The 15,920-nt window shown below is 34.3% G+C and overlaps 1 protein-coding gene across 4 annotated transcripts in view; it reads left to right on the forward strand.

Moving 5' to 3' along the window:
- FTCDNL1 (formiminotransferase cyclodeaminase N-terminal like) overlaps window positions 1–15,920 on the forward strand; it is a 106,424-nt gene that overhangs the window by 61,105 nt on the left and 29,399 nt on the right. For 2 of the 4 annotated variants that reach the window (XM_051985922.1, XM_051985920.1), the window contains exons 3-4: window positions 847–942; window positions 2,955–3,107. In XM_051985922.1, the coding sequence (XP_051841882.1) occupies window positions 847–942; window positions 2,955–3,107 (249 nt within the window). Of the gene's footprint in view, window positions 1–846; window positions 943–2,954; window positions 3,108–12,384; window positions 14,143–15,920 lie in introns of those variants that run through there. The other 2 variants (XM_051985923.1, XM_051985921.1) reach the window with 2 other exon arrangements.

Genomic DNA, 15,920 nt, shown 5'->3' on the forward strand with positions numbered 1-15,920 from the left:
GCCAGGAGGATACTCGGACAAGGTATATAATAGCAAGAACTAAAGATTTAATTACTACCTAAAACTTTTGTCCTTCACTTTGAATTTGTTTTTGTAGGCCCAAGAGAGCCTTTTAAAGAGCCAGGCTTAGGCTTGTAAACTTCCAAAATAAGTTTGAGGCTGAAAGTTTTAGTAAAGGGATATGGCAACTTTCTCCTCTAGGTCACAAATTCAAGTGGCTAGGTCACTAGCCACTGGAAACTGGAAGTCATTAACATCTGAAGGCTGTTTGGTGGTCTCTGAAAAGGCTGATGGTGTCAGGCCTGTCTCTAATGGACAGGTGCATACATCACACAGACCACTAATTGGCAAGCTTCAGATTTGCCAGATGTCAGAGTCTGACCCAGACTAGTAGAGTTGAGGGTGTCAGAAGAAAGGGAAATATGAAGACGATTGTGACAGAGGCTGAGAGATATGGATTAGGGTAGAGATTGATGAGGAACAATTGGAGTGGTGGGAATCAAAACCCAGAGATTATGTCTCAGTTTGAGCTAACAGAACTTGAGCCAACTCCACAGAGAGTCCAGGGGCAGATCTTAGACCTACTAACTGAACTACAATATCCAATCTGGCTCCTCAAGTCAAAAAGCTCATATTACTCTTTTTCTACTTATTTCATTCTTAAAAAATTGTCACCTTCAAGTTTTTATCCCAGAATTCATCATTTGTTACTCTCTTAAATATATTCCTTGGAAATTAAGGAGTCAAAGAAATATGCCATGTAGAATGTTTTTTTTTTTTTTATTAAAGCTTTAAAATAATTCCTGAGATTGTACTTTATATGTATGTGTGTTTTTCCCCCTAAAGGAAAGGAACATTCTGAAGTTACAGTGCTCAATATATTTTCTGATTATGATTATAACAGATCAGTTATAACAATAGCAGCACCTGTTGAGAATTTGGGTAAGAGTTAATTTTTTCTTTTAAATGTATATATGATGTTTTTTTATTTGTTTTTGCTGAGGCAATTGGGGTTAAGTGACTTGCCTAGGGTCACACAGCTAGGAAGTGTTAAGTGTCTGGTCTGATTTGATTTGAACTCAGATTTGGACTCAGGTCCTAACTTCAGGGGTGGTGCTCTATTCATTGAGCCACCTAGCTGCCCCTATATGATGTATTTCTATGAAAGACACAAGGCTGACTTTTTTTCCTCATTAATTATCTATTTAACTCTGTAGTGCTCTATGTAGGTTTTTTTTTTTTTTTAAAGAACACAATTTCTTTCCATTAAATTGGGAGTCTACTATAAACAAACAAACAAATAAACCAGTATTTCCTAAATTCCCCAAACCATAAGATTAGGGATAGGGATTGGAACTATGACTTAATTTATATAGGAAAGTATTGTGTGAATAAGTTTGCTGTACCAAAACAGATCTGTACTTTTGCAATTTACAGTTTTATAGAATTGGCCACAGTACTGGGAGGTTAAATGACTTTTGCCTAGGGCCACACAGCCACGCCTCTAGAACTGTTTACATTTTATTTATGATTATTCTGGGACTACAAGATTAATTGTTTTCTTATGTGGAAGACTGGTTCAGACTCTTGGTGGCTAATAGTCACCTTCAAATAAAAGCTCAAGATAAGCATTTTGAAATGGTTATTCCTATTTTTACTGTTTCATCTATTTCATTAGATATGGAAGAAGTAGGCCCAGTAGTTTATGCCCAGAGGGGCAGTCAAGAACCAGGAGTTTCATCTTCTTTAATGCTAGTGATTTGAGATTTACTGTCACTATTTGAAAATGGAGAAAGTAGTTGCTTTTACGTTGTCAGCCAACTAGCATTTATTAAGTCCCTACTCTGTGCCAGACACTGTGCCAAGTTGATGGAGATTATATGTGAGGACTGCTGAAATATCATTTGTAAGTCAGTTAAAAATTTTGTGATGAAAAAGAGTTATAAAAATCCTGATATTGTATTATTTGGTAGAGGAGATAGATAGATAGATGATGGATGGATAGATACATGGATAGAAAGGTATAGATATATAAATATGTAGATTATAGATGTACACATATACATATACACATTTATTTTTTTATTTATTTCACCCCCAACAAAGTTTTGGACTCTTAAAAAAGATGCACTTGGTTTTATTAAAAATGAAGTGCTACTTTACTAAGATAACTCATAACTGTCAATTGCATTGATTATTATGATAAAGAAACAAATTTCCTGTCTATTATTCTTAAGGTGGTACCGACTATAGGTAAATACAAAGGTAATAGCAGAATGGCAATCTCAAGTACTTACAAGTATGATCCTATGAAATAATAAAAATTATAGTTAATATTTATGTGGCACTTACTATGTGGCTCAAATTATGCTCACTGCTTTGCAAATATTATCTCATTTGATTTTTACAGCAAGCTAGGGAGTTGGGTGCTATTATTATTCCTAACTTAAAGTTAAAGAAATAGGTAAGGCATTTGGAGATGTCCTGCGGAGATGTCCTGCTGTGGGTCATATAGGTAATAATTGTATGAAAGTACATTGAACAAAGATCTTCCTGACTCTAAGGCTAGCATTGTAACTGTTGTATCATCAAGTTGCTAAAGTTGCTATGTGACCAGTGATTGCAATTATATTTATTAAAATGTTTCATAAACATTCTGGAAATAATGTGAATTTTAATCAGATTTAGCCAACTTGGAGAAAATATAAAGAAATCTATTATTATAAGTGGAGTAAATGATTTAAATGGATAAAATGAGTGATTTTTTTCCCCTTTGTGGAGTAAAAAAGTTAGTTAAAAAATAAATTTAAATGGCAACAAAGGGAGTTTGTTGGGTCTTTTATTTTTAATTAATGGAAGTGGGAGGCAACTTGAACAGACCATTGGAGAAAAACAAGTTGTGATTAAGCCTTTAGAAGCAATTTAATTATCATTCTCAATTTTATATTTCTTAGTCAACTCCGTTCTTGCTGCATGTGTGGAGGCTTTCCAGGTGATTGATATGGAGGTTCAAGAAGGAATTCACCCTTGCCTTGGAGCAGTGGATCTCATTCCCATCTATCCTCTTTTTGGGGTAGGAGTCAAAGAGTGTGGAATGGTGGCCAGAAGTAAGTAAAAGTTTGGGCTTGTGTGTTATTCCCAAATGTAAACAGGTTTCCCAAATCCAAACAGCTTGTGTGGCAGTCACTTGGGGACTCCCTCTGAAAAGGAGGGCTTTAAGGAACTGTATGACCACAGTCTGTGACGATATAACTCTCTTTGATTGCATGTGGCACTAACTCCATTTGGGGGGAAATTATTCTTTTCTTCCTTACGATGTTGAGATGCTTAAGTAGTGTATAGCAGAAAGACCATTGAAAATTGGGTTCCTACCTCCTCATGTAAGTTCACCATAGATAATGAGGCAAACAACGGTAGTTTCTAATGAGTTCCTTAAACTATTATGGCAGTATGGTGGTGCATTTTGCCCATCTGTGTCTTATTTTCTTTGAGAGGGGGTAATGATGAGGTTGAAAAACCCACTTAGATTTTAACTCCTCCTTTGCCTCTGATTTTCTCGCTTTCACTTACCCGCTGCCTTCTGTAAGATTTTTGGAACTAAAATGTCACATGCTTGCCTTTTGCCCCAGGGGTGAGTTTAATTTGGAAATTTTGAGCCATGTCACTTGAGGTGTTTTTGAAGTAGGTAAATTGGAGGGGAAAGGATCCTTTGCCTGGACTGTCTAGCTGAACTACTGTTAATTACAATATATACAGGCTCATAACAGTTGGGGGAAATTCTGTCTTTGGATAATTGCATTCTTCTTGGTATGACTTCAGTAGGAATGGCATATCTCCTTTTTTATTATGTTTTCTTTCTCTTTTTAAAATAATGAATTGCCTAACATTTTGGCTATAAATTTGGAATTTAGATGAGACAAATGGTAACAGATACATCGAATGCTACAAATAGGAAGCATGATTATGTTTCCAAAAGAACATTTCACAGCTTATCCTGCATTTTAATGTGACCTGATGATTGGAGAAGCCATTTCCCAGGGAAACTTGGGCCAGCATTGACTTCATTTTTAATCTAACAATGAGTTAAAGTTCAATATGGGAAAAGAAAATGTTTTTTGGTGGGGAGGGGGGAAGGAAGTGTTCAAAACTGTCCAGACCAGATAATGATTTTAATTGTCTTTAAATCAATGATAGATAATTACATTAAACCTCAAATTAGCTAACACATGAAGGACTTCATTACAACAGGCCCAGGCCTCCCCAGATGTTCTTCCTGTATAGAAGACAGTTGTGTATCATAGGACTAGGCTACAGTACTTTTCCCCTCCCTCGCCCTTTTGGTTTGTTGGCAGCTACTGTACCTCATGATTTAAACATGGACATTTCTAATTAAATGAGAGCTCAGCTGCATTCTTGAACTAATTTATAACATTTGATTTGAAATGTAATAGCTTCAATCTTCCTCTGATTAAAAACAGTCGTATACTGTACATGGTTACTATTTTGATGCTCCAACATGCAGTTTTTATTTTTACATTCCCCTTTCTACACAGCTGTTCAACTAATATCTTCCAATATTTTTTTAATTTTTGTTTTTTGGTAACAGCATGTTCATAAGGCAGAACTATTCAAATTCCACAATACTTAAGTTCTCAAAAAAGTGGTGGGATATTTTCAGCTCTTAGAGGGAAAACCTTCATAAAGAAGTCAACTATGGTATTTTAAACCGATGATTAGGTATAGATGCTGTTTTGTTTTATATTGAAATGGAGAGGTAGAAAAGGATGGGGATTTTCACAAGTCACTAAATCATAGTAGGATTGCTGAATGTTTGGTAATTTGTAAATCTCATTCCAACTGTCCTTTTCTTTCAAGGCCAATCTGTCTTCTTTTGTTTCTTTTTTTTCCCTTTAAAATCTTGAACCTTGAGCTGGACGCTGTCTTCCACCTTAAATCTTTTGATTCCTTGTCCTGCCATCGCTTACTTTTTGTGTTCCAGATCTATTGCCCCTGAACAACAGTGTTAGAAGCTCCACAAATGTGCCGAGGCCCTTACAAATTTGTTATCCAGTCTCAACTGTTGTTGAACTTATTACTGAACACTAATTCTTTTTCTCTTCCCTAATTTGATCTCTACTCCACTTCTCAGCATATGTTCCAAACCTTCTCTTTTCAAAACATGTACATCATCTTCTCTCTTAGCAGAGGACCTTATGTCATACTTCATTGAAGAAATTGGGGCCATATGTCTCAAGGTCTCTCTTTCCCAATGCTATACTTCAAATAATATCTACATCACTCCACATTGTCTCCTTTGCTCTAGTCTCAGAGGAAGAAGTAAATCCCTAGGCCTCTACTTATGCTTTTTATTTTACTATCTTCTATTTTAGTGAGCTTGCCTCTTTGATCCTCTCTTCAATTTTTAATTTCTCCTAATCTTCTATCTTTACTTCCAACAAACAAGCTTTGATCTCTCACTTTAAAAGATGTCATTTCCCCCTATTATGTTCTCAAGCTATATTGTCTTACGTCTTTTTTTTTCACAGCCAAATTTCTAGGAAAAAGAAAAACAAACAAAAAGAGATAATGCTTCCAATTCCTTCAGTCTCACTTGCAATCTGACCTGTAACATCATCATTCACCTAAGATTTCTTTCTTTATGGAAATATGATCATACTTCTTATTTGTAGCATTTGTCTATAACATTACTAATGATCTCCTCATTGCCAATTCTAATGACTTTTTCTCAGTACTATTACTTCTTGATCTCTGTAGCATTTGACACTATTAATTGCCCTCTCCTATTTACTCTCCCTTCTCTGCAACTATTGTCTCCTACTTATTCCTAATTGGTTGTTCCTTTAACAGTCTCTTGATGTAAACGTCTGTCCTCCCATCTATATCTATGTGCATCCTAGGCCCCTCTTCTCTCTCATTACTAGACTCTTTGCTATCTCATCAGCTTTGGTAAATTCAGTTATCAACTCTCAATAGTCAGCTCCCACATCTATATTTCAAGCCTATATCTTTCTCCTAGACATAATCCCACATCACCAACTGTCTAATGAACATCTCCAACTAGACATCCCATTGGTGTCTGAAACTCAATACGTTCAAAATGAAACTTCCTCCCCCAAAAAAAACCCACCCTTCTTTTTTTTTCTTTGCTGAAGGCACAACCATCTTTCTGGTAACTGAATTTTTCTACTTTATAGTAATTTCATATTTTCTCATCTCTTTCATTCTTCATTTCCAGTCTGTTGACAATCCTTGTTGATTATTCTTTGTAATATATCTCCCATCTGAACCCTTCTCTCCACTTATGCAGCCACAGGTCCTCTTCACCTCTCACCTGGGCTATTGCAGTAATCTTCATCCAAAATCTCTTTTCTAGTATATCCTCCACATTGTTGCCAAGTAAATATTCATAAAGCACAAGTCTGACCTTGTCACTTCTTATCTCAAGAAGCTTCATTGGCTTCATTTCCTTCCATGATAAAAGGTAAACTTTTGTTTGATTTTTAAAAGTTTTTTGCCATCAGATCCAGTCTTATTTCACAATACTCTCTTTTTTGTACTTTATGTTCCACAGAAACAATCCTACTTGCTGTATTCTATACATGACGTTCTATTCTAGTACCTATAGGCACCATTCATGTCTCATTCCTAGAATGTCCTTTTTTCTCCCCTTAGTTTCGGAGACTTCCTGAATTCTTTCATGGCTTAGATTAAGTATTACCCCTTACAGGAAACCTATCCTACCTCCCCTCAAAAAATTGTATTTCCATTGTACATATTTTGCATTTAATAGTCTATAAATGTGAACTCCTTAAAGGCAAGGACTGTGTTTTTTTGGTGTGTGTTTTTGTTTGTTTATTTGTTTTTACATCCTTAACACCCCAGCACAATGCCTGATACTTATTAGACACCTAATAATAGATGCTAATAATAATAATAATAAATATTAAATAGAAACATTATTGGATAAGATGAGAAAGAACCCTTTGGTTTTTATCATGTTTGCTTCATGGTAAAGACAGCCAGCCAGCCTGCCTGTTTTCATTCTGTCAAATTAGGGTTCTTCTGCTATTTAAAGTCCAGTTTACATCTTAACACATTGTATAAAATTTTCTTATTGTGTATAGAAGTTTAATGTTATTTGTGCTTTAATACTAGTGTATTTACGTGTATGTATGGATATATATATATGTAGTGTGTATGTATGTATGTATTTATATAGCTCTGAGGAGCAGCTATGTGACAAAGGAGATAGATTGCTATACCTGGAGTCAAAAAGAGTCATCTTTCTGAGTTCAAATCTGGTTTCAAACATTTAGTTAGCTGTGTGTGACACTGGGCAAGGCCCTTAACCTTGTTTGCCTCAGTTTCCTCATATGTAAAATGAGCTGGAGAAGGAAATGGAAAACCACTCTAATATCTTTGCCAAGAAAACCCTAAATGGAGTCATAAAGAATTGGACATAATTAAAAAACAACTGAACAAAATAGAACAAAAAAGAAAAATATGTTTTTTGATATTTTGACTAATTTTTTCTTTTATCTCTCTTGTTATACTTTAAGTACTAACTAGCTCATGAGCTTGGGCAAGGCACTTTCCCTTTCTTGATTTTAGTTTCCTTTTCTGCAAAATAAGGAGAGTTAGACTAGATGATCTCTTCCACCTCTGATAGATCATGTAATTATAGGATATATAACTATAAAATAATAAAACATGCTTCTTTTAAAAAGCACTCTAACTTGTATAACCAAATGATTTCCATCATTCCAAGTAATCACTATTGGATGATATACACTTATTTAGATGCTGTTTATCTTTCTCCAAACACTTTTTCCAACTCTTCTTTGGCATTTGTCTGTAGATCCATCTTCAAAATCTCCCAAGATATTAGTCTCATTATTATAGTTACCCTTCATATTTAGCAAAAACAAAAAATAGCATGACTTGGTGAACAACTAACTATTTTTTTATATTTGACTCTGTCTTTGAGTTGTTTCTAAAAATTAAATCTACCTTCCAAGAAGGAAGATGAGGATACCATTGAGGATATTAGAAACAATATAATATGGTTTCTAAGGTAATTCTAACAGAATTCCAAAGAAATGTTCTAAATAATGACAGTATTGTTTAACTAATTATATAGCCTCACTAGGAGACTACTTGGAAAGAATAGTGGTCATTCAGACACACAACTTATATTTACAGAAGACTAGTTATATTGCTTTATAATTAAAACTCTTTATACTATCTCTTCTAGTAAATTCTTATAGCTTAGTTGGGTACCATGAACAAAATAAAAACTAAAAATAATTGTGGAAATAAAGATGAACAGAACACAACATATATAAAGAAATATCTCTCCTGCTTCATGGTAAATGAATCTACTGAAAGTTGGTTGATCATAAATGCCTGAATATATATATTTTTTCTTTTAAACTAAATTGTTCAGGTTTTGACCTATTATTATCAAAGTAGATAAACCAGAGTACTTATGTGCAGGAGTCTAGCTCCAGTGAAAATCAAGAATGTGAATCTGAAATGAATATCTGAGGCCAGAACCATGGTTTATATACCTTTTAAGTTAGTGTTACATCATCATTAGCTATCTTCAGGTGATATCATTTATTTCCAGGGTTAATGCACAAACCATATTTTGACATTTCAATATCCATTTTAACTATCAATACCAAGTTACTTATTGAAACAGAGTTGTAAATAGCAGAAATACCATTGTATTTACCTCAAGTATGTCTTTAATTCATTGTTAAAGGATACACATGCATTCTCCATCAAGATAATCCTAAATTTATCTCAGATATGTCTTTTCATTGTTTGGGAGATGGTGAGTCAATGCTTTGATTTGTTCAGTCCTTACAGAGAGCAGGTCTCAAGTAATACCTGGACTAGACTCTTCCTGTTCAATACTGGCTCTCTACACTTATGTTTTATAAAAATTATTAATTGCTGAATGACTTAGAAAATCTTGATACCTTAGTAAGAAGTCAGGTATTATAATGCTAAAGAAACATTGGGAATCCATGCAGCCCTAATGTCCAGGAGAGATCTAAATTAATGATCCAAGAAAGATAATTATTTATCCAGTTTTGGAATGAATCTGCAAAAAATTTTACAACTGACCCTGGCAATATATTCTAGTGTTTTAAAATGTTTATTGTTAAGTAATCCTTTCTAGTGTTTAAAATAAGTCTTATTTTAAACTTGACTTGAAGCAATTTAAACACATATTGTCTCTTTTTGTTGGAATATCCTATCAGATATTAATATTAGGAAATACTAAAAAAACCCATATTCTATAAATATACTTACTTTCCACAGCTATTTATACATTTCTTTTGCCCAAGTATATCCCAGACTTTTGGTCTGGACAGAACAAAAATGACTATAAAGATGTCAATATCCAATATATAAATAGGATGATAATTAAGAAAACTCTTAGTTCCCCTTGATGAAGTTAACTCATCAGGATTACATATTCATTTTGATAATGATTTTTAAAAATGTCATGGAAAACAGAAAAAATTCTGTATGATTTTGTTGTTGTTGAATTAATCAGTTTTCTCTGATTTTTCATGACCCTGTGAACCATACTGTCCAACAGAGTTTCCTTGGCAAAAATTCTGTAATAGTTTGTCATTTCTTTCTCCAGTGGATTAAGGCAAACAGGATTAAATGACTTGCTCAGGGTCACATAGCTGAAACTACATCTGAACTTGTCTTCCTGAGTCTAGGTCAAGTGATTTATTGACTGAGCCACCTCTCTGTGTGATTTGAGAAAGGAAGATGTTCTGATTTTTTTTAAAGGCAGAAAATAGAATCTATATACTATAGTCTATTTAATTTAATCTTTAGGGAAATTCTATAATATAGTACCTAAGAAATGGCTAATGAGAGTTAGAATATGAAATGAAAGAGATAGCCTAAGTTCAGCAAGAACAGATCAAGCCAGAATCACCTTATTTTCTATTACTCAAATGCTGGAGCAGAGAGTACTGTTGCAGAGACAGCTCAGTTTTCATTAAGTGGTTGATAAAAGTATCTCATGTTCTTCATGTGAGAAAGATGCAGAGATGTGATCTAAACACAATTATAGTAAAACTAAATAGATTAGAAATCAGTTGAATGGTTGGACTTAAAGAATAATTATACATTTAACTGGGAAGGAAATCTCTAATATAGAGCCTTAGGGATGTATGCTTAGTCTTCTTTTTATAATTTTTTAATAACTTGGATAAAGGCAAAAATGGAATTCTTGTCAAATTTGCTGATGAAACTAAGGTAACATGGATAACTAATATACTGAATGGTATATTGAGGATGTAAAAATATATGTAAAAAGATCTCGAATGGAGAGCCTCAGGGATTTACACTTAGTCTTCTTATATCATTTTTATTTGTGACTTAGATAAAGGCAAAGACAGAATTCTTGTCCAATTTGTCAATGAAACTAAGGTAACGTGGATAACTAATATACTGGATGACATAGTAAAGATGTAAAAATATGTCCTGATAGCCTAGAATGTTTGGACACAATCTAATAATATAAACTTTAATAAAATTAAATATAATTGATTTAGAGTCATAGATGATAAGATCATATAGTTGGGAGACACTTCATATGCTATTTAGTTCAACCCCCTCATTTTGCAGATGAGGAAAAGGAGACCTTGGAGACTAAATAACTTGCTCAAAAAAACCACACAGTAGTAAACACCAGGGGAAAGAGATGACTTCGGGTGTTTTGATTTCAGAACTGGCATTCTTTCTTTTGCATTGTTTTCTACTTGGGTTCAGGAAATTGACTTTACAAGTAAAATATGAAAGAAGTATAGAGCAACTTGTCTGGAAAAAAAACCCAACCTGGGGATTTTAGTGAGCCACAAGTTTGATATAAGTAAACAATAGGAATTTATAGCCAAGAAGATGAATTTAATCTTAGGCTACATGGTGATGTGATATATCTTTCAATATGATAGTTTTGCTAAGCAGGGAACAGGTAGGTGGCACAATGGTTAGAGTATCAGGCTTGGAGTCAGGAAGGCTCATCTTCATGAATTAAATCCAACTTTGGACATTTAGTAGCTGGGTGACCCTGGGCAGGCCACTTATCCCTATTTGTCTCTGGTCCCTCATCTATAAAATGAACTGGAAAAGGAAATGACAAATCACTGCAACATCTTTGCCAAGAAAGTCCTATTTTGAATGTGACTGAATAACAATTGAACAACAAAATACTTGACTAGATAACATCTAGATATTGAGTTGATTCTAGCTTATTGATAAGCTAGAAAATGGACAAAGGAAGACCATCAGAATAGGGAGAGGTTTGAGACCATGATGTATGAAAATCAGTTGAAAACATTGATTATATTTAAAATAGATAGGAGAAGATTCAAAGAAGACATTATAGCCATCTTTAAAATGTGTAAAGGTTATTATGTGGAAGTGAGATTAGATTTTTTCTATTCAATCAGAAAAGGCAGAACCAGGTACTGTGGATGAAAGTTCCCCATAAAAGGAAATTTTGGCTTGATGTCAGTAACAATTTCCTCCCAACTGCTGCTATTGCAAAGCAGAATGAGCTCTGTCTGTGTGGAGATAGTGGGTTTCCTCAAAGAAAGACTGGATGACTATTTGTTGAGTGTGTTGTAAAAGGTCATTATGTCAAGGATATGTTAGTCTAGATGGTCATTGATTCTCAACTCTAAAATTCTGTTTCTTTGCTTCTTTCTTATCTGTTCTCCATCAGGATGAATAATGATAATTTCTTTCACTTTTTTCTCATCTGTACTATTCTCAAGCCTTAAGCTGTTTTGTTTTCTTTTCATACTCTGTGAATTCTGTATATCTCAAGTTAAAGAATCCTAAACTGGATATAATATAAAAAGAAAAAAAAAAGAAGATAACTTTGACCAGTGTAAAAGCTAATGTATGATTATGTTATGGTTTCCATATGTCATGTTCTTAATTTTCTTTTGAAGTATTGCTCTGTTGTTTCTTAATGACAAAAACATTATAGTATATTTACAGGATCAGATTTTAAAGCTGGAAAGAACATTTAAAGTCATCCCCTCTATGTTACCAGTAAAGAGTGACTTGCTTAGCGTTTCACACAAAGCAAGAGGTAGAGTTAGGATTCCAAACCCAACTCTCTGACTCCCACTCTAATGCTCTTTCCATTCTACAACACTGTCTATATTATTGACCTACTCCAAAGCTGCCTGTCCTTATCCCTTAATTCATGTAATTTGCATTTATTTCTTACTACAATTTTATTATGTTTCCATCTACCCTCTTTTCTGATTTTTCAGAGTAATTTTTAATTGACTTTTTTTTTTCTTCTTCCAGGAGCTTCTCTTGATATTATTGGAATAGTTCCGGGACATTTTATTTGGCTCATCATCCCAAATCATTAACTAAAATTATTTTTTTTGAATCTCTGGCTTATGAGTAGGCTTTTACAAATTTTTAAAGAATGTTTTTCTAAAGATTTTTTGGGCACTGCAATGTACCACACTCTTTCATGTTTTTTCCTATTCAGGGCTTTTGCTTTACAGACTCACCTAATTTTGGAGTTGGAAAGATTGTCAGTTGCCATATAGTCCAATGCTTTCTGGAACAAGAATGCCCTCTCCACCATACTTAACAAATGATCATCCAGTCTTTGCTTGAAGACCTTCAGTGAGGGGGAGCTCAATACCTCCTGAGACAACTCATTTTTCCTTTGAGGTAGCTCTCATTACTAAGGACATTTTTCCTCATATCAAATCCCAAGTTTTTTCTTTGTAACTTACATATATCAGTTGTAGTTGCACATTTTAAGTCCAATGAGAATGCATCTAATCCCTTTCCCATCTGACAACACTTGTCAACAAATAATATGCTCCTGCATGTGTGAACCCTTTCCAATTGCAAAACTGTGGACATAGTTCTCAGTGGTACCATTATATCAGAGTCATGTGATTTTACATGGAGATTTGCCTTTTGGTTTATGGTCTTATATTGTAGTGCTGGAGAGGCCTGGTGCTCTTTAGGCCATTTTTTAAAGAGAAGATGCTATATTCACTTTTGAATTCTCCAGTTAAAATATGCAACTTGTGCACATCATATCAATTACTTTGATTAACAGTCATCAGCATCCATAGAAGTAGATTCAGCATGGTGCTTCTATTATTTTTGTGGCTGAGAGGAAAGATGCCATCATGGATTCACAAGGCATCAACACTATTGCATGGTAGTCTCGGTACCCTTTGATTACCTATTACAGACTGTCAAAACATAGGCTGATCTGGCAAATCAAGAAAAACTTTTCACTTCAAGGCTTGAATCTACTCTGCTTCTCCAGTTGCTATGGAGATAGTCATATTAAAAACATCCTTGTATTTGGTTAGGGATAGGAGGTTTTGGTATTTTCAGAATCTGAGTTTTGTTCTATTTTTCTTTTTTCCCCATAGTCTTACCATTGTCATCACTTCTGAAAGTAATAATTTACTTTATACATAGATTAATTTTAGACTGTAATAGAGTACTTCAAGAATGATCTCCACCTGTAGTACTTTAAAAAGGGGGGAAATAAATGGAACTACAGAATTAAGTGAAATAAAGTAATAACTCTTATTTGTATAGCACCTTATAGTTTATAAAACACCTTCCTCATAGCCACTTTGGTGTTAGTATTCACATTTTGCAAAAGATACAGTTGAGGCCCTCAGAGGTTAAATGATTTGACTGTATCCACATGACTATAATAAGCTTTTTAGTAACTAGTAGGTACTCCTACTAGTCAGTTTTCCTGACCCCCAAATCAGAGTCCTTTTTGTTATAATGTTTTGAAAGTATTATTTTGTGATGAAGACAGGTTTTTAATCATTTTAGTAAATTTAACACTCATAAAGGATAGTTAGCTGTTTGATGGCTAATAAATGCAAACTGTTGCAGGTTTGGTGACTTTTATAAGAGTCTTTCCATTACCTTAAGAAAGTGAGATGCTAATAACAGGAAGAAACAGGTAGCATGCGAAACCAAAGTACCAGCTAATTTCATAGGATTGATTTTAGATTCAAATGAGAGAGTGTTCTATAAACCCATTGTAAAAATTATATAACATTAATCCAGTCTTATCCAATTAGAAATTCTGCATTAGCTGGGCCAATCATGAATTTGGGTTTCTCTTACTTTATGGAAAGTGTCCCATTGATTTGGGATATCTCACTAATTATTTGGAGCATATTGATTAAACTAAAGGTTGTTGGCCCTGTACACTTCCTTGTACAAATCTCCCTAATAATGTAGAAGTTAATTTCCATATAAAAATCGAGTAGCCAATACCTGTCCCCATACTTTCCACGTCTATACCAATGGGGTTTCTTAGGATAGTCTGTATTAAGCCAAGGAGTCTTTAGAAAGGGATCACCTTCACCATATCTGACCCATGATAGAAGTTCTGCAATATCCAAAGCTTACATTTGCTCCTTTGCTTTCTGGTTATTTTGGTTGAATTTGAACTTTGGTGGACTCTCAGACATTCTTAGAGAATAGTGTCAGCTACATGAAATAAAGTATAGAAAATAAAGTATAAAACCAGAACAAAAGCTAAGATTTCCTTTGTTCCTTTAAGAAATGAATCAAAGCACCAAGGTGCTGAGCCAAGGGGTTGTTTTCAATGGTCTATAAATTTAGTGATGAGCCTAATATTCCTTGACTTCATCATTTTCCTCTTGAGATTTGGATGCTTTTTTGTATTCAGTTATAGAGACAAGTGTATTGGAAAAGATTTAGTGCTTATGACAGCTAACAATAGGCTATACAAATATGATGAAGCAGCCTCTTCTATCCAAATAATATATACCCTTTGCTCCTTCATCAAGGAGCAAACATCAAGGAGATCAAACCTGAAAAACTGTAAAGAAACCATTTGGTAGTGATCTGGCCCACGTGAATTTTTTCTAGGGGATAATTTAGGACTCAAAAGTCTTTAGAGTAATGGAGGAAGATGTTATAATTTGAAAGAGTTTGAGAACATCCAATCTAGACCAATAAGGCACATAAAGGAAAATTGCCCAAATGAAGAGGATGTTACTAAGTAACTATCTGCACCCCATGGCTTTTCTTCCTTCTCACACTCTAGAAGAGAGATTGCAATGGGTTCACCATATAGGTCCTCTTGAAACTTGTCTGTTATTTTGAAACTCTCCTGCTCCTACTTTTCTTCTGCTTCTCCCTGTTTTGGTTAAGGTCTCAAGTAACACAAGAAGTTAGGGTCAATAGATAAAGGTTCTTAAATGACAATATTTTCAATGTGGACTAGGCTAAGAACAGGGTCAGAGATTCTGTTTACTACAGGTATCTCTAGCACTAGAGCCTTTATTATCTCAAGTAAGTGACTCCTGTCTGACTCAGCTTTATGTCTCTGTCTCACACACTGATAGCATGAGGATAAATGAAGCTAATCTGTGGGCTTTTATTGATTACTTAATATGTTCTTAGCTCTGCATTGTACCTTTTAAAGAATACTATAGACTATCTGACAGTTTTTACCCTTAGGGAACTTAAGACAAATTTAGGAAAAAAAGATTTACATATAAAAATCATAAACACCTTGGGGATAGAAGATACCTTAAGATAATACCTTATTCTCTGCAACATGCCTGATGGCCATGTGACTTCTTCCTTTTAATAATAATGATGATGATGATGGTCACATTTGCAAAGCATTTTACATATATTAACTCATTTAATCCTCTCAATAATAATTATCCCCATCTTAAAGATGAGGAAACTGAGGCTGACAGAGATCAAGTGACTTTCGTGGGTCACAACTAGTTAAGTTCCTAAGCCAGAATTTGAAAACAGGCCTTCCTGAATCCAAGTTTACACTCTATGTA

This window comes from Antechinus flavipes, chromosome 3, assembly GCF_016432865.1.
Source record: "Antechinus flavipes isolate AdamAnt ecotype Samford, QLD, Australia chromosome 3, AdamAnt_v2, whole genome shotgun sequence".
In the NCBI taxonomy this organism is placed as follows: Eukaryota; Metazoa; Chordata; class Mammalia; order Dasyuromorphia; family Dasyuridae; genus Antechinus; species Antechinus flavipes.